The sequence below is a fragment of the Lepidochelys olivacea genome (assembly GCF_965140295.1).
Source record: "Lepidochelys olivacea isolate rLepOli2 genome assembly, chromosome: 2".
NCBI classification, from domain to species: Eukaryota; Metazoa; Chordata; order Testudines; family Cheloniidae; genus Lepidochelys; species Lepidochelys olivacea.
Genome location: NC_140412.1, coordinates 231,576,657 through 231,596,966, shown reverse-complemented (window position 1 = coordinate 231,596,966; position 20,310 = coordinate 231,576,657). Strand labels below are relative to the sequence as shown.

The following is a 20,310-nucleotide window of genomic DNA, read 5'->3' as shown; positions in this document are numbered from 1 at the left end:
TGTATTTCAAGAGTCCCCATTAACTTTTAAGGAAAGCTAAAGTACAGAATGAGTTTTGGATGAACTCATATTTTAAAACATTTTGTGAACTTTTAGGTTAAGACCTTGATAGCTAAAATTCAGCACCAGTGATATCTTTACATGACTTGAACACCCCTGTAATTAAGGATTCACACTGGAAATGCTGACACAGACTAGTTAGAAGTACTGTGTGGCTAATGCATAACTCTATCGCTTTGAAATGAGAGTGGCACATTGTCCTCATTTAGACCAATATTCCCTGCTTTTTCTTAACAGTAGCAGTGAAACCAGACCACTAAAACTATTATTTTGTGACAGTGTTCCTTAATTAATTCAAAATTTTCAGAGTTAACAATTATATTAACTAAAGAGAAAACAATAAAGAAATATTGGATGCCTTGAATCTACAGTTATGATTCCTAAATTATACATCACAGTCAAAGATATTTTAAAATTTGCCTTTATTTTTATTACCTGGAGTAGAATTTTCCTTGCTTTGCCCTTTGTTCATGCTGTATCCTCATGTTTTCTAATTTGACTGGACTTGGTATGAATCCTATTTCACAGCCTTCTTTTACCAACCGTCCTATCCACCAGTCATTGTTAAACTTCTAAAGATATAAAGAAATGAAAAAAAATACATGTATTACAAAATAATATTATTGGTTCATTTTAGTCTCTTTTTTTCAATTTGCACTCAATTCTTTTTTGTATAATTCCTCCCCAGTTAGTCACTGCACTAGACTATTATGGCTATGCAGAGTCCTGGGAATTTTCAGAAATACTTTTAAGAATAATTATAACTTGCAAACAATTAAAATGCAAAAACTCTCTCTCTTAGTCTTCATGATTCTCCATCAATTTGAGTTCCCCTCCACCTCTCCAATTCAACCCTTTCCATTTTACAGGTTGTTCTCTATGCTTTTCAAATACCAGCATTCCTCCTTTTCTCCCACCTTGTCTCTCTCTACAGTGGACAATAGATACCTCTTCCATTCTGCTCCTACCATCTGTAACGCCCCCGCAACTTCCTAACACTTCAAAGCCTGTCTCTTGAGGCTTATTTTTCCTGGACATAGCCCATGACTTCCAACTCTTTACTTGGCATATAAAACTCTACTCTGCAAAACTCACCCTCTGCTCCATCATATGCTCTGAGACTTTGCCATTCCTACCTCCCCCCCCCCCCGTCCTTATTCCTGATCTATCTGTATGGTATATTCTAATGAACTGTAACATATCCACATCCACATGAACAGACAAAAATTGAGAAATATTTTATAATATTTTTGTATGAATGGAAAAGTTACAAAGTAGGTTTAGCATACAAGACATCCCAGTTAACAGAATGTCACTTTATGCATACATGTAACAGTGAACAGATCAGTTAGAGCCACGCTTCATTCGTATCAGCTTCCACTACCACACAGCTCGACAAAGAAGAGCTGTTACTTTTTATCCCTCACCCATTAGACTAACTTTGTTCCAGCATTGGATAGGTCCCATGTTCAGCTTTCTGGGAATCGTGTGCACATGCTATCAGGTGTTTTTGATCATTTATGAACAGAATGTATGAGTTTATTTTGGACTGAATTTTCTTTATCTAATACAAAGTTAATTGACTGATTTTGATGTTTTGGTGCATATGAGACAAAATGTAATTCAATATAATATTAACCAATGTGCAGGAGTTAGAAGAGCAAACAGTATGCCTGGGTACCTTTAAAAAGGAAATAAAGGTAATTCAGAATATAATGGGAATGGAACAATGACACACACTGTTATTTGGAGTACTGTGTTCAATTTTGGTCACTTCTGTGGAATTTTTGTGATGCCTGAGACAAATTTTAAGTTAACTTATTTAACTAGCAAGTAAACACAAGTCTGATGCTCTGTAATTAGCCTGACTGCATAATGCTGCATTCATGCCACTGGCTCCTGTCTTTGTGAATGAGAGAACAGGTGAATCAACAGGAAGTAAGGGTCTGTATAGTATCTTTGTAGGATGCACAGTAACTTCAAACGTGAACTTCCTGCCAAAGATTAACTCTTTAAAGACAATATGATATAGTGATATCTTCCAGTGGTAGAGATAGGAAAGAGCCACAGAAGGGCAATATTTTTAGAAAATATTTCTTCACACAGAAGTCAGTGGACAATCAGCCCAAAGAATTCACTGCTGCAATGTATCACAGTCAAATACTGTAACAGAATTTTAAAAAGGGACTTTATAACATTGTGACCAATAACAACATGCTAAAATTACTTCAATATTACAAACACTAGTAGAAGGCCTTGGCAGCAGGATATGGGTCCTGTCTGTGGCAGTGCAAAGGTGTGAGAGACTATAAGAGGTCACTGTAAAAGCAAACAGCACTGGCCAAAGGGGTGTGGCCAGAAAGGGCACCGAATCAGCAACCCTGGCAGAGTACTGAATAAAACACTAACAGGAATTAAAGTCAACTGCTTTGGGGGAATCCTGACCAGACATGAAAGCACTGAAACACCACCCACTAACCAAAGAGTGACTATATGGGTGGTTTTTGGTATAGAAAGGTGTACTTTACCTCACCTTATATCATATTTACAGAATTCAAGCTGAGGTTGGTAGAGAGGAAATTTGTTACTAATTCAATGTAGAGAATTGTACCACTGGAGAGGTTAATTTCCGATTGGGTTCTTCTTCCTTACTCAGGAGCAATAGATACTAATCACTCCTCAGAGACAGGACCAGTAGTCAGCGGGGCTGCTATGAGTACCCGCATAGCCCCACAGTATGCCAACATTTTTATGGCTGACTTAGAACAACGCTTCCTCAGCTCTCATCCCCTAACGCCCCTACTCTACTTCCGCTACATTGATGACATCTTTATCATGTGCACCCATGGGAAGGAGGCCCTTGAGGAATTCCACCAGGATTTCAACAATTTCCACCCCACCATCAATCTCAGTCTGAACCAGTCCACGCAAGAGGTCCACTTCCTAGACACTACAGTGCTAATAAGCGATGGTCACATAAACACCACCCTATACTGGAAACCAACTGACTGCTATACTTACCTACATGCCTCCAGCTTTCATCCAGACCACATCACACGATCCATTGTCTACATCAAGCTCTAAGATACAACTGCATTTGCTCCAATCCCTCAGACAGAGACAAACATCTACAGGATTTCTATCAAGCATTCTTACAACTGCTATACCCACCTGCTGAAGTGAAGGAACAGATTGACAGAGCCAGAAGGGTACCCAGAAGTCCCTTACTACAAGACAGGCCCAACAAAGAAAGTAACAGAACGCCACTAGCCATCACCTACAGACCCCAACTAAAACCTCTCCAATGCATCATCAAGGATCTACAACCGATCCTGAAGGGCGATCCCTCACTCTCACAGACCTTGGGAGACAGGCCAGTCCTCGCTTTCAGACAGCCCCCAACCGGAAGCAAATACTCACCAGCAACTACACACCACACAACAAAAACACCAACCCAGGAACCAAACCCTGCAACAAACCCCGGTGCCAACTCTGTCCACATGTGAAGTCAATTAAAACTGAAATTGCAGTTTTGTATGACAGTATTAGTTACAATCCCATTTTGTGGGTGTATGTGAAAAATGCTGAAGTGTTGCCATGATTCTGTTCCTCAAAATTCTTAATGCAAATCCCTTTGTGTCACTGAAGATATTACATAGGATAAATTATAGAGGATTTCAGACAAGATTTTTTTCTTCATCGTGCACCCTTTGAATCTGAATTATTCCCTTTTATTTGTGTTTCATGTTTCACGGGAAAATTAATCATTAATCACCAATGTAAAATGGACTAAAATCTCTATTTATTGTTCCCTTTCCCTAATCTCTGTCTAGCTTTCTGTCTATCCATTGAGAATTCCTTTGGGGATGACTGTTCCATGAATGCTGGGAAAAGCACCTACCCTCCTCATAGATACTACCATTAATAACAACAACTGAATTCCTTGTCTCTCCGCAGGAGTGAAATTCGGATGATTTCAAAGAAGCTCGAGATGTTTTTACACATGTACAGATGAATTGTTCCAATCATTTTTATGCTGACTCCCAGCTTTTCTGCCTCTTCCACAGTTAATGACAATTTCACAGGAGGCAGATCACTTCAGCAGTCAACCATGAGAGAAAAGAAGCAATTTTGCAAAAGCATAGCAGTTATGCTTACAACTAGCCTGGACAAAAAATCATTATACAATAACAACAGTGCATAAACACCTCCCATTTACTGCTATCCTGCAGCCTCAATAAACAGAAATTTGTTTATTAAGACTACTGCATCAGTGAGTAATAGGAATTGTTGTGCCCTGTCACAAGTGTCCAATTTTGGGGGCTCTTGGAAAGATCACCTTGGGGCAAAAGCACCCTGGGGCACACTGCCAGGGAGCTGGGGACTTAGATTCAGGAAATAGATTCAGAAGAGAGCAACGGAAGCCTGTACCAGGTGGCTTCCCAGAGAAAGTTTTAAAATTATTTACTTCAGATGTTGACCTTCCACATTTTTTTCTTGCAAGAAAGGGAGAAAGAAGGAAGATTTGTGGGTATGAAACTTCCTTTGTGCCTGTGTAAAAATTTTCCAAAAACTGATTGGGAGAAAGGATAGACCAATGGCACAGACAACGTGATTAGATAGTCACTTGGGAGGCTAGCATAAGCATATTGATAGTTATTACATTGTTTATTTACTGTCTAATTTCTTATAACTATATATTTAAATGCTATCTATGATATAATATAATTAACTGAAATCAATGAAGGTACTCCAGAAAAAAAAAATAGGGCCAAGGAATTTTTTCACAAGCATTAGAGAGAAGTAACTGTTGGCTGCTAAATCAGAACCAATCCCTATAGTGTGAGGACAGTGAATCCCTGCAGAGATTACATAATTGAACGTGCAGATTGCAGAACTAGATTTGTTTTAAAGCCAACAAAAGTGATACAATCATCAGAGAACATCATCATTTTCTTTTCAAATGTTATGCACTTGAAAACAGAATGTGCAAGAGATCATATACAATGAGCACAATATTTCCAGGAAGCTATAAATCCTGTTGCATTGTTCCATTTTGGTAATATTTGTACAGTGCTTTGAAAATGTAAAGTGCTATGTTGATGTTAAGGGCTATTATTGTTATTATTATTAATAAAATAGTGAAAACAGCTGCAAGTTTTACTTACTTCTTTAACATGGAGAAAATCTTTTGCTTCAAATGAGATGGCCATGCCTGGAACTGGGACATCATCATCATGTCCTGCACTATAGCCGACATTTGTCCGGACTGCAAATGCAACAGGTTTTGTCTGCAGGATAAAAGGTAAGCAGATTTTGAACATTTTCTTTCTCAATCCTATAGAGTCAGATATAGAGTTATTGATATATCTTCCTGGAAGTTAATTCTCCCAATTAACACAGCAAAAACCACATGCCATAAAACTTATGAAATTTAAGAACTGCTCTACTCAAAATATTTTTTGTTCGCAATGTGACTATAACAGGTATATTCTAACAATTTCACTTGAGAAAAACAGCTGACATTCAGTTTCAAAGCAATAGAATCGTTAGTAATGTTCATGCAGAAATATAATTTGAATTTTCTAAAACGACTAGTGATTTTGGGCATCCAGAAACTGAAGCACCCGAAGTAGCTTGTCGCTACTGAAATCTTAGGTCAAAATGTCCATTTACAGCATACATTAGGTACAACATGTCCTTAAAAGCTCACCATCACAGTATTACATTGAGAATTACATGGCCCCAAGACTTTTCCATCTATTAAATAGCCCAGCACTCTTCTCTTGGTGCTTAAAGTAGCTTAAAGTGTTTCCTACACTGAAAAGTACCTGTATAAAAACAGCATTCTGAAGTTCCATGTTTATTTTATCTCAATTGTTACATATTTTCTCATTTTATGAATGAAAGGATGTATTTTTAGCCACTAGTACTGCAGACTCACTCTGGATCTCAAAGTTCATTTTAGCTAATGCATTAACACCACTAAAACATTCTTCAGTCTAGTTCTGCCCTCACTTACAAGAGAGTTGCAAATTTAACCATGATCAGAAGTTGATTGCAGTTGGAACTCTCTCATAGCTGTGTTGGCTTTGCAGTGCAAAAAGGAGAAAATACTAGAGAAAACTTATTTTAAAGTGAGCAGGTCTGCAGTCTACACTTACGCTATTATGCGTTATGCTTATGTATAATATTATGCATTAAAATATTTTTGAGATGAAATGCCCTTAAATATGCAAAGAGGGTTTGATTCTATGCTCTGTGGCAAATTGCCGGCACTGCTATGATGGGTCCTGCACTTTCTCTTCTTTTGCGGGGGGAGGGTTCAGGGAGCCGTTTCTCGCCCCTGATCTGGGGTATTAACTGTCCCACTAGTATCCCAAAGAAGGGGAGTGGAGAGGGAGGGACTCGGGCCCGCCCTCTACTCCGGTTCCCAACCCAGGGGCCCTAGGGATAGCGGCAAACCACTTGAACTAGCGATTCCTTCCCCTGAGCTACTTCCCCCTCTGGCCCTTCAGTTTGTGGGGCTTCCTGCACTCTCTCTGCTTGGGCCAGGTTTCTCCCAACCCCTTGTGTATGTGGAGTCCCTCTGCTCTGCACAAGCCGGGTTTCCCTTTACCTAGGGCAGTGGTTCCCAAACTTGTTCCACTGCCTGTGCAGGGAAAGCCCCTGGCGGGCCGGGCCAGTTTGTTTGCCTGCCGCATCCGCAGGTTCGGCCAATCGCGGCTCCCAGTGGCCGCAGTTCGCTGCTCCAGGCCAATGGGAGCTGCCGGAAGCAGCGCAGGCCGAGGAATGTACTGGCCGCCACTTAGGGTCTTGGTCTTCTGGCCTGCCACAGCACTTATCCAAACTCTGCTCTCCTTCAAACTGCTCTCTGCTCCAACACCAAACCACTCTGCTCCAACTGTCTGATTGAAGCAGGGGTTTTTTTATCAGGTGACTGACTTCAGGTGCTCTAATTAATCTATAACAACCTCTCTTCCCTCTACAGGGAATAAGGCTCTCATCATCCTGGGGCTTACATATATCCCCTCTATCACACTCCTGATGCCCTCTGGCCATGCTGTATCACAGCTCATTTAAGTCAATGGTACAGGATCAGGCCTAGAGAGCACATCTGTTGAGTAAGAAGGTGCCAACTTTACTAGTCACTTCCCAGAGTAAAACCATACTTTAAGGTTAGTGGTACAGTGAGACTAAGTGACAAAATATAACAACCATTGTTAACAAACAATTAAATGTACGAAAACCTATGTAAATGCAACATTAATGTACACATTTTAAAAACCCAAGTCATGAAAGTAAAAAATGTGGATTCCCAAAGCAATGTTAAAGCAAACATTATCCAGGTAGTAGAAACTCATTCGTGTTAATGACTACTCCTGGGGGAGTTCTGTGTCCCTGCATGTGTGCAGAATTCATGTACCCCACAGTTTTCTTTGCTTCTCCACAGAAAAATGACTTCTGATGGGGAAGCAAAGGGAAGCTGCAAGAGCAGTCACACATCCCTCCCTGACAGCATAGGCAGGTCATTTCAGGGATCCGGACCAGCCAGTAGAGACGAAAATCATAGGACGGGGGGGCTGGGCAGTCATGCATGCGAGAGAGAGACACACACACAGACACTCTGTCCTTCTCGCTTGCTATTGTTGCATGCTTGGCATGGAGGGGCAGAGCTTAGGCTTGGGACAGGCTCTGTCCCTTCAGGTAGAGCAGAATGTATCAGCCTGCCTGCTTAGAGAGTTGTTCCCATTGTCTTTGTGAATTCCCCCAGGAGTATAAAATAGGTGTAAAAGTTTTAAGGCTCCTTTAGGCTCCTTTACATTGCCAGACTGGCCTTATAAATGCTTATAGTGCTTTAGTGATTAGAACTGGTCTAAATTTTTGGACTGAAAAAGTTTCCTATCAAAATGTGCTCCATGAACTGTTTGCTACTGACCTTTCTGGAGATGGTCAGTAGCCAATATAAATCGTGAATTTATTCCCCAGCCCTCACTTGCTCTTCTGTTGCCTATGATGTAACACTGAACATATGGCTACATATATTTGTTGACTAACAACTAGAAATAAAGGACCAAACTTAGCTACATTACTATTAGACAAAAGAGGTTTAGAGATTTCCTCCAATGCTCCCCACTCCCATTCGCCATTCATTGCATTGTAGTTTAAATAAATTATCTAAATAATTGAAACCAGCAGGATTGTGTTGCATTATTTTTACAAATAAAATATGCAGAATTTTGCAGAATTTTTTTTTTTGGTGCAGAATTCCCCCAGAAGTATAATTCAACACAGAGTATAGACTTTTCTGATTTTGTAAGTAAATGAACAAATAACATATACAATCAAAGAAATGGCATAATAAAATAATTAGTTTATTTAATTTTACAGGTGCAGCTTACTTTTGATTATTTTTGATAATGCATAGTTTACTTATAGATGGTCTGTAGGCTGCTGTGTAATTCACTAAATAATAATTGTGGGTTTCATTTAAATTTCTCCAAATTATTATCCAAAATCTAAGCTTTAATCTAAAAAGGGGAGGGAAAAAGAGCCAGATCCTTGGGGTCAGGTCAAACTATGCTTGTTGCAAGACCCAGGGTGATTCTGCCTTGATCCTTGACCCAACCAGAGCCCTGAATAATTTAGAACAGCCTAAATTATGCCACCTACAGCAGTCTCCTAGGGCCTGTTCTGCTGGCTTAGAATCCTTGTAGCGCAGGGTACATTGGAGTCCACCTCCTGCTGCTCCAGACCATGGTTTTGGGCCACTCAGAAATTCCCCTGATATCAGGAGTCCCCAAAAGCCCTGATAGGCCAGCTCTCTGTTCCGTTAGTGCTGCAGATCTGCCTCAAACTCCCTAGTCCTCCTAGTTGCTAAAATAGTTTCAAAGTGTGAACTGGAGATAACTGATGCCCTATCCATCTTAATAGAGTATTAACACATCTGTGTGACAGTTTCAATGTCAGCATTAACTATCTCACTGCTGATTGTTTTAGCAGAAGCACAAAGTAAACATGACTTATAGACACTTCTAGATTTGGAGACAAGAATTGGGGTAAGTTAAAGCGAGTAGCTAATTGCTGTAAAGTGTTGCTAGGGTGATGGATGAACAATTCAACACACTGCATCCCAAGTATAAAGATACCACTGTCTCTGTCCAAAAAAGAGAAGGGAAAAAAGGCAAAGCATCCTAACCCCACAGCAAAAGCGTCAGCTGCCTGAAACCAAAATCACCTGATACTTTTACCTGGATACCAAAAAGCCCCTAGTGCCATATCCAGGTTTTCCCTGCCATATTGTACTATCGCTTTACGTATTAGTACTGGCATTGCAGCAGTATAAAATAATAGGATTTAATATAAAAATGAATAAACAATACTTGGTATAGATATTATTCTATGTTGTTTGGATTGGAAAGGGAGGTGGGCCATAAGGGGGAGAAGGGTCTCTGCTGCTTAATGTAGGCCTAATGTGCTGCATAGGCTGTGGGGTACATGATGTTTTGCAAGAGTAATGGAGTCTCAGTAATATAATGCTTCACTGCAGGCCTTAGCTATGGTATCTTTGCTGAGAAGTGGAGTAAAACAGATGTTTCTTTTTGTGAGAATTACTGGTTTGCACATCAGCAAAGTGGCAATTAGGGGGACTGTACTGTGCTTATGTAGTATTTTCAATTATTTGTAAATTAAAATGTAAAAGTTCAAAGTAGCAGAGTTACCATGGAAACTTTATTTCAGGTCTTAGAACATAAGAACATAAGAACGGCCATACTGGGTCAGACCAAAGGTCCATCCAGCCCAGTATCCTGTCTACCGACAGTGGCTAATGCCAGGTGCCCCAGAGGGAGTGAACCTAACAGGTAATGATCAAGTGATCTCTCTCCCGCCATCCATCTCCACCCTCTGACAAACAGAGGCTAAGGATTCCATTCCTTACCTATCCTGGCTAATAGCCATTAATGGACTTAACCTCCATGCATTTATCCAGTTCTCTTTTAAACCCTGTTATAGTCCTAGCCTTCAGAATCTCCTCGGGCAAGGAGTTCCACAGGTTGACTGTGCGCTGAGTGAAGAAGAACTTCCTTTTATTTGTTTTAAACCTGTTGCCCATTAATTTCATTTGGTGGCCCCTAGTTCTTATACTATGGGAACAAGTAAATAACTTTTCCTTATTCACTTTCTCCACACCACTCATGATTTTATATACCTCTATCATATCCCCCCTTAGTCTCCTCTTTTCCAAGCTGAAAAGTACTAGCCTCTTTAATCTCTCCTCATATGGGACCTGTTCCAAACCCCTAATCATTTTAGTTGCCCTTCTCTGAACCTTTTCTAATGCCACTATATCTTTTTTGAGAGGAGGGGACCACATCTGTATGCAGTATTCAAGATGTGGGCGTACCATGGATTTACATAAGGGCAATAAGATATTCTCCGTCTTATTCTCTATCCCTTTTTTAATGATTCCTAATATCCCATTTGACTGCCGCTGCACACTGCGTGGACGTCTTCAGAGAACTATCCATGATGACTCCAAGATCTTTTTCCTGATTAGCTGTAGCTAAATTAGCCCCCCATCATATTGTATGTATAGCTGGGGTTATTTTTTCCAATGTGCATTACTTTATATTTGTTCACATTAAATTTCATTTGCCATTTTGTTGCCCGATCACTTAGTTTTGTGAGAGAGTCTTGTACGTTTAAGATCTCAGTCGTACTGTTGCAATAATGTAGAATTTTAAAATTTAATTTTCCAAAGGCAAAAAATGGCACCTTTATGCGATCTTAATGTAACTGCAATAGCACAACTTATCTAAATGGGCATCCTGGAAAGAGTTTTGCAGTTGGAAGGACGAAACCATGAGCTTCTTTACGGGGATGGGGTGCCAGGATTGTTTCTATAGCTGGGTTTTAATAGGGAGTTCCGCTGGCAGTAAATATAGGAAGTGGGGTCATCGGTTGGGATTTATGTCAATGTGCAGTATAATGATGCATATGTATAGCAGGAGTTAAAGTGAGATCATTAGACTCAATAATTAAAGCAAAATTTGTGCATACTGGGGCTCAAAGAAAGGCCTCTGCTGGACTCCTCCTGATGCTACCTTTACAATAAATGGGAAACCAGCAGTTGCTGCCTGGATGTGTACAGTCATTGGAAGGCTGAAATTGGTACCACTTAAATATGTGCATACTTGAACTGGTAAGGAAAATGATAACTATCAGGCTGCTTGAAATACTACTCAACATAGTTAAGGGTTATGATACCTAACCCTTAATAATTTCTTGACACATTTTCCCCCAAACTTTACAAAGTGACTATAAATCATGGAAGACGTAGCTGTATGCCAAGTTTGAAGTTTTAAAAATTAGCTATTTCAATCATCCGAGTGAAGACGGTGAATGATTATTTGAGCATAATCCTCATATTAGTCATTTTCATGAGGCTATAACACAAAGCCACATGGGGTATGTTGAAAATACAGTCTAGATAACACAGCCTATTGGCATGTACTCATATTCATTGTGAAACTAACTTACATTTTCTTTGGAACAGACCTCACAAATGATGGGACCTTAGCCAAAGACAAGAATATGTAGCCCATTTTTACAGACCCATTAGCACTCTATGAAGATCAGCATTTACCATCTAGGGACAGTATCAGCATTCCTCTTACCCATACCAGTAGCAGTTCTTCCTTACTCATGCCAACAGTATGTGAAAGTAGTTGCAACAGTTGCCCAAAATAGTTCATTCGGCTGTTAAAGAAAATTACAACCTTCCACAATAGCAACAAATGAATAATGCATCAACTCTTGTATAGTCACTTCCTCACTCTACTATTATTTCTCCTTATCAGATATTTGGAAATATTCCAACTAGTTGACTTGGGATGACAAGTCCAAATGTGGGGACAAGACAGCTAGGGTAAAGAGATTCCACTGTCTTTCCCTATATTGTAAAAGGAAGTTGTGAAGTTATGCATGAGTAGGTGTGAAAATAATTGGTTGAAACTTCAGGTTTCACTTAAACGGTAAAAAGTTTTTAATGTAACTTGCACTTGCTTCACTGGATTCAATGTAAAAGTCAAACAAGAAGTATGCCTATGAGATTTGAAAATAGGCATGTGTTCAAAGAAGTGCACAAAACCACTATGAAATTCTGATCTTTTGCACTTTCATGATCCATTTTTATAACTCAGATGACTAATTCAGACCTCTTATTGCATTAATTCCTACCAGCCCACCTTCTTAATCCTTATCTCTCTTTCTGTAGCTCTACTTGTCTGTATGATTCTTTTGTTGCCCTGCACCTTCCAAGTAACAATTCTGCTAATAACTGAGGAACACTTTGGATTCTTCGAATCTACCATTTTAAAAGTTGGCACGTTTAGGTCAAATTGGAGTGAGATGGAAAAAAACCAGGTGTACGGTCAGAACTACCTAACACCTGTTTTTTTCCATGTCACTCCAATTTGACCTAAATGTGCCAACTTTTAAAATGGTAGATTCGAAGAATCCAAAATGTTCCTCAGTTATTCTTTCAATCACAGCTAATGATATAAAACTAAAATTGTACTTTCAACTACTGGTCTTTCAAGGTCACATGCCCCAGAAAGTACTGTGAAATGACTGGAGACTAACCCAGTTTATTTGTTTATCTTTTCTTTCCTGGAATAAGTCTGAATTGCTATATCCAATATAGCTTATATCATTCCCAGTCTATATCCTTTACACTCTACAGAATGGAACCTGTTGATCTTTTGAAGGAATCTGATTCCAAAAGGGACAAACATAGGAAGAGATATTCAACAGCAAAGGGCTAATATATAATACGTATGCCTTTTCTGATGGTGAGCATTTTAAGAATTATGTACAGCACCCTAGTTCATGTGCCTTTTTTTCTCTTTTTTCTTCTCTGTCAACAAGCTGCCAGAAATCACTAATTAACTTGACAATCATACAACTATAAAATCATTAAACATATCTTTTGCATTCCTTTGTCTGTCACAAAAGAAAAAGGAATTTAAGATGAGCCCTCAGCACTCAAGGATCAGTTTGGAATGAAACGCAAACAAATATCAGTCTGTTTCTTAAAATCCAATATGCTTGTTGAAATAGCCACTTGTAACTATCGCATCAGTTTTACAAGGTATTGTCTAAGATGTGGGAATATTTCCTTTTTTGAAACATCAATAATATGTTAGAGTTATAAACACTAATTATCTAAGATACGGTTCTGAAAAAAACTATAAAAAGAAAAATGGTCTCTTTCCTTAATTAATAGAAACACCCCCCATCACTAATACTAGGACAGCATATGTAGCATGTGAACATTTTCCTGTTGATTCCTGCTTGTTCATTGTGAGAACTTCTGCATAAGACAATTTATGGCCTGATTCTGTCACGCTTGCTCGTGCTAAGTAGCATCTTCTTCAGAAAGCAGTCCATTGAGATCAAGGGGACTAGCCACAGAGTAAGTCTTTACTCAGTGTAAGCAAGGGTGGCAAAATCAGGCCCTTTAATGGTGCCTGGATTTCACTCTTAATATTTAACTGACTAATACCCAGGAACAGTGGTTCTCAACCAAGGTACATGTACCCCCGATGATACGCAGGTTTTCCAAGAAGTACATCAACTCGTCTAGATATTTGCCTAGTTTTACAACAGGCTACAGCAAAAGCACTAGCGAAGTCAGTACAAACTAAAATTTCATACAGACTATAACTTGTTTATACTGCTTTATGTACTATAAATTGAAATGTAAGTACAATATTTATATTCAACTTGATTTATTGTATAATTATATGATAAAAATTAGAAAGTAAGCAATTTTTCAGTAATAATGTGCTGTGACACTTTTGAATTTTTATATCTGATTTTATAAGCAAGTAGTTTTTAAGTGAGGTGAAACTTGGGGGTATACAAGACAAATCATACTCCTGAAAGGGGTACAGTAGTCTGGAAAGGTTGAGAACCACTGTCCTGGAATATCAAAAGGATTTCTGGCTCTTGATTAACCATCAGCAGAACTTGCTGTTTGTCTTTTGTACCACCACAAAAGCTGCATCAAAGATGTAGCATCAGCAAGGAAGACAGCAGTTGGAGGGCATAGACCACCATGAAGGAGGATTTAAAACAGATCAGCTATGTCAAAATAAAAAGTATATTCTTCCTGGTCTAGATTTTTCCCCATGAGAAGATCGATGGTAAAGGATCTACAATTGTCTGATAATTTAGGGTCTGATTTAATTCCTATTGAAGGAAACTAAAGGACTTGGATCAAGAGCCCAGTGAAGAAAGAGGAGGCTATAAACACTAACAAAAGGAAAGTGATGCATCGTAATTACATCCACTATTTAATATGAAGTATTGGATTATAACGTGATATCCTAGAAGACAGTTTTTCAATGATACTGATGAATTTAAAAACACTCATACATCTTCTCCTTTATTGTCTAGCTGAGAGGCAATTGACATGAACTGGTTGCTTTGCAGCAGTAGAAGTAAAAAGAAAAACGTGCAATAACTGTGGTTCTTTGAGATGTGTCTCCCTACTGGGTACTCCACTCAAAGTGCACTTGTGCCCCTTGCATCTTTCATCAGAGATTTCTCATAGCACTATCCGTTTGGCCCACACATGTGTGCCAGTCAGCTTTGTGCCCTGTGCCATTGTTATATAGCACTGTGCATGCAAACTGCCCTCAGTTCTTTCTCTATTGCAAAGCCCTATTCCAGAGAACTCCAGAGCAGAAGGAGGGTTGGTAGTGGAGAACTCATAGGGACACACATCTTGAAGAACCACAGTTACTGCATAGGGTAAGTAACCATTTCTTCCTCTTCTTTGAATAGTGTCCCTATGGGTACTCCACTCTACATGACTATCAATCAGTTCCCTCTAAGCTGAGTGGGCTCTGGAGTTGAGTCCTGTACAGAAGAGAGTACAGCCGAGCCAAACACAGTATCAAAAGCAGAGCCGTCAGTTATTTCATAGTGTTCAAAAAAGGTCTGTACAGAAGGCTAAGAAATAGCTTTACATATTTCAACAATGGCACATTTTTGAGAAATTCCATTGAGGTGGAAATGGACCTTGTAGAGTGAGTTCTTACTAAAGAAGCTTGAATATTAGAAGATTCATAGCAAGAATTAATGTAGATGGATATCCACTTAGAAAGTCTTTGATTAGAGATTGCAGACCCTTTTGATCCATCTGTGAGCAAACAATTTGGGGGTCTTTCTGAAGAGTTTAGTCCTTTCCAGATAGAAGGCCAGAGCTCTCCTGATGTCAAGGGTGTGCAACCTTGCCTCTTGTTTAATGAGGTGACGTTTAGGGTTGAAGATTGGCAGATGAATGGGTTGGCTAATATGAAACTCAGAGGAAACTTTAGGTAAAAGTTTGGGGCATAGTCACAATGTGATTTTGTCCTTAAATACTGTGAATGGGGAACATGCCATAACGGCCCCTATTTCCCCAATCCAACACACTAAGTTGAGGGTTATCAGGAATGCTGTTTTCATTGATAAATGGAGGAGTGAACAGGTAGCCACCACTTCAAATGGTGGTCTTGTAAGGCATTTAAGAACCAGATTGAGGTCCCAAATCAGAATAGGATGCTTCACTGGCAGAAAAAGATTTCTGAGCCCCCTGAGGAACTCCTGTCGTTTGATGGGCAAAAACAGAATAATCCTCTGTTGAAGAATGGAAAGCCATGATGGCTGCCATGTGGATGCTAATGGAACTCAGTGATAGCCCCAACTTTTTAATGTTAGGATATGGTCCAATATATCTGGCAGCAATGATGTAGTCGGTGGAATATGTTTGAGGTCACACCAACAGACAAATCGTGTCCATTTTTGAGAATATGTGTGGCAAGTAGACTGTCTCCTGCTGTGTATTAGTACTCTTTTTACCTCTTCTGAGCAGGTTGTCTCTAATCCTGTGAACTATTGATACCCCCTCTCCCCGTGCTTTGAGTTAAAGCACTCTAGACTGAGGTGAAAGATCTTCCTGCCTTTCTGGGAGAGGAGAAGCCTGGAGAGTGATCTGGTGTATCAGGTAAGGAAATCATGTTTGTCTGGGCCAGGTCAGAATTATTAGGATGACTCTGGCTTTGCTCTTTTTTATTTTGAGTAGAACTTTGGCTATTAGAAGAGCTGGAGGGAATCTGTACAGTAGATCCAACAACCAATGAAGGTGAAAGGCATCCCCCAGGGATTGGTGACCCAGCCTACCTCTGGAGCAAAGCTGGGCACATCTCTTGTTGTTCACCACAGTGATAAAGTCTCCCTGGGGTTGCCCCATTGCTGGAATATGTTGTGTAACACATTGGAATTAATTTTCCATTTGTGGTCTTGGAAGAAGTGCCCACTGAGTAGCAAAAATATGTTGGAGCCAAGCAGTGGTGAACTGGACATCTCAGATACAGCCAGGTCTCAGGGAAAATGAAACTCCTGTGGTACCAAGCATGCCATGGTTTCCACTGAGGTAATAGTGGCCAAGGGAGCTGACAATATCATGAGTCTTGGCTGCTCTGAGGGCAGTGCAGTCAGAGCCTGAATGGGCTTCTTCAGTATCAAGGAAGCAGAGGAATAACTCTTCTTGCAACCTGGATCCGGTGACAGTACCAATGATCTCTCCAGGCCCGAGGTTTTGCTGTCTTTTGGTCTCGTGGTGCACTTTGTACCTGAGGAACCAGGAGTCTCATGGGTACTGGACTGGAGAGCAGATGGTGCTGAAGTACCTGAAGACATGAACAACCTGTGCTTTTTTGAGGTAGATTCCCTACCTGGTGAACTTGGGACATGGTCTTTGGAAGACTTTTGAGAGGAGTTTTGGGTCTTTCTCTTAGATGCCCTTAGAGTATAGCTCAGAGATAGTGGAGGAAGCAGACTTGCTCAGAAAACAATGTACTGGGGAAGACGGGAGTGTCCCCTTCCCTGGGTCAGAAGCCAGGGCAGCGAGCTCTCCATAAGGACACAAAGTTTGATCTCCCTGTTTTTTATGGTTCTAGACTTCAATGCCAGACAGAAGCTACACTTCTGGGATTCCCTGCAATTCCCTGAGGCAATGGGAGTGCCAGTCATTTACTGGGATTGCCTCCTGGTACGACAGCCAAGAGAATCTGAGCACCATCATTGCCAGGAGGCGTTGGAGATAGATCAGTCACATGCTTCAGATGGAAACTGATTACATCATCAGAGTAGCAATAAGATGGACACCTGAATGCAAGTGAAAACGAGGCTGCCCAAAAACAACATGGCAAAGAGCTGTGGAAGCCAAGCAGAAAAACCTGGGGCACAGCTGGGGAACCATTGAAAGACTTGCCAGAAACAGACAGGAGTGGAGGAGCTTCGTCGCTGCCCTAAACGCCAGAGGCATAATAGGAACATGATGATGATGATGACAATGACAACAGACAATATTTGAAACCAGGAGAAACAGGCATAACCCCCAGTGAATAAGAATATCTACTAACTAATGTATATCTATATAATACATATGAAAATTTGAATACAATTTTTTATATATACTAGGAAGCTAAAGCTACTCTATTTACTAACTAATTACACTAATACTAAGAACTACTATAAACTAGCTACTAGAATAAAAACTGGGACACACTGAGATAATTTCAATGAGGAGAACTGTCAGAGCCCCGTCTCAGGCCAAGGTGGTTGAGAAGGAACTGAGGGCAGTTCGCCCACACAGTGCTATATAACAGTGGCATGAGGCTGACTGGCACATATGTATGAGCTGAACAGTTGCTGCTATGAGAAATCTCTGATCAGAGGTGCAGAGAACACAAGCACGCCTTGAGTGGAGCACCCATAGGGATACTACTTGAAAGAAGAGCAACTTACCTTTTTGTAACTGTTGTTCTTCCAGATGTGTTGTATATGTCCACTACACGGCGTACCTCATGCCCTGGTGCTAGAGATGTTTCCCTCGTGGTAGCCTTAGGGGTGATCCTGCCCATTACCAAGTTCCACATGCTGTGAAGTGAGCATATAGAGTGGAATCACCCCTCCCTCAGTTCCTTCTTTTCATCTGTGGTTGGTAGTCAGAGCCTCGGTGTTCCTACTGTAGCTCACGAAAGCTCATGCTCTAATAAATTGGTTAGTCTCTAAGGTGCCACAAGTCCTCCTCTCCTACTTACCTAGTGATACTCATTTAGCTTAAAATTTGTTTTTTTGTTTCTCATTTTATTGTTTCATTATTTTTTTAGTATTATTTCTTTAGATTATTTTAGCTTTCATGTAAAAATCTATGTAGCAGGGCCTCCAGGCCCTGCCTCGTACTGGGAGGGCCTAGGCTAAGGTGCCCAGGGTTTAAACCTTGCGCAGGCCACAGAAAACCTATGCCCATTAGTGACCATCATTTGCGTGGTCTCAAGTCCCTAGGTGAGGGTCATGTTAGCGACAGGTACTCCATTTGTTATGGTTTTAAGACCAGGACAAAGAAATTGAAGGAGCAGTATCTTAACTACATCCTAATGAAGGCAGCCTTGAGATGGTCTCGGAATCCCCTTGGCCATTGAAGGAAAGCTCGTCAGTGACCCCTTTTCAACTGCTCCCCCAGTATTACAAGCAGAGTGGAGCTGGAAGAGATCCCCATCACAAGGACCATCTTCTTTGAGGTCTAGGGTTACTGAACAGTCCCACCCTAAGAAGAATATGAAAAACTTAGTACCTGGTCCCTAAAAAAGGTGTGTATTAACCACTGAAAAGTAGAAGATTAGAACGGAAGTATCTCATCCATTACTTTAGTTGTTACTAATATGGTATTAGGATACACATATTTGACCACATTCTCCATTACATTGGTTTTATGCCAGTGGAACTGCACCGAAATCCACTAAGTTACACCAGGATAGCACCAGAAAGTACTGGACTAGAGAATCAGGCCCATTCAGTTTTACTTTTCCAGTTCTCTTAACAATAATATCTACCTGTAATATAACATTTTTTCAGACAGATTCCAAACTGCTTTACAAATCCCCACTTTTGACTTAGGTAATATGCATGTGTGATGGGGCTCCTGCCCCACACTCAGCTCTAAGGGATTAATAGAGCCCTTGGGATGCTGTGCAAGAGACAGCCAATCAGAGAGGCACTGTGAGGAGCAGCCAATCAGGGCCGGGCTGGCCCATATAAGAAGGGCTGCAGAGCAGAGCAGTTTTAGTCATTCCCTGAAGCTTGAGGAGGGAGGAGGACTGGCTGCCTTGCAGGCCGGGCGCAGCAAGCACCCTGGACAGAGCAATGCTGCAGGCAGAGATCGAGGGAGCTAAAGGCATCTGCAGGCTGAGGCCCAGGCCCTGAGGCAAGGGCAAAGGTGGGGCCATGGGGAAGTGGCCCAGGGAGATCTACAAGGGAGTTGGCGGGGATGCAGCAAGTGGTGGCTATTTACAGGGTCCCTGGGCTGGGACCTGGGGTAGTGGATGGGCCTGCCCGCCCCCCCTTCACCACTAAGGAAGTGGCCAGACATTGGGCTGAGGGAAGTGGCTGGACAGCCGACTGCAAGTCCCCTGGAATGGGGGAGCACAGAGTGTGGCACAGCCAAAGGACTGTGTCATGAAGAGGATGACAAGGTCCTACAGCAGAAGTGATGGTGGCAAGATGGCACCAGAAGAGGGTGCACTGGCTAGCAGAGCTGATCCCTGGGACATCCAGCAGGGGGCCACCGCAGTGGTGAGTCACACCCTATCACAGCATGTAAGACAAAGAAATTACTCAGCAGGAAAAGCAGCATTATTTTGTCCTTAAAGTTTACCCTCTGTCTCCCCAAAAGCCATTCGTATAGCACTTTCTCTGAAAACCTGTGCTAAGGAACAGGCAAGTAGAACTGGAGTCAACCATTTGTTGCTGAGAGACTAGGCAATTCTCTGTAACAAACAATATCTTTTTACAAACACAATAGTGAAAAAATAAGTGAAATATAATTTTTTGTGGGTACTTTGAGCAATTAGTACTTTGAGCTATTAAATGCTTTCTTACATGTGATTCAAGTACAGGAAAATATCTTTGACACTAACTTCCTTGGTAGCACATCAGTGACTAAGTGTTGCACAGTAAATTTAGAATTATTTACTTGCATCTCATTTAAGAACAACATTTACGCATAACTTAGGTACTCTGTTAATAGAACATTTTCAGCATGGAAAAAGGTTACTTCACTTTTCATTTTTCAGCACTGTATTTGTAAAAAGGAGATTACTTTTTGTGCATCTGGCAAACAATGTAACAGCTGAT

General features: G+C 40.7%; 1 protein-coding gene across 7 annotated transcripts in view; it reads right to left on the bottom strand.

Moving 5' to 3' along the window:
- Window positions 1-20,310, bottom strand: part of CACNB2 (calcium voltage-gated channel auxiliary subunit beta 2) — a 395,376-nt gene that overhangs the window by 56,501 nt on the left and 318,565 nt on the right. For all 7 annotated transcript variants that reach the window (XM_084619151.1, XM_084619150.1, XM_084619149.1 and 4 more), the window contains 2 exons: window positions 5,229-5,351; window positions 496-632 (listed from right to left, as the gene is read on the bottom strand). In XM_084619151.1, coding sequence (XP_084475277.1) covers window positions 496-632; window positions 5,229-5,351 — 260 coding nt within the window. The remainder of the gene's footprint in view (window positions 1-495; window positions 633-5,228; window positions 5,352-20,310) is intronic.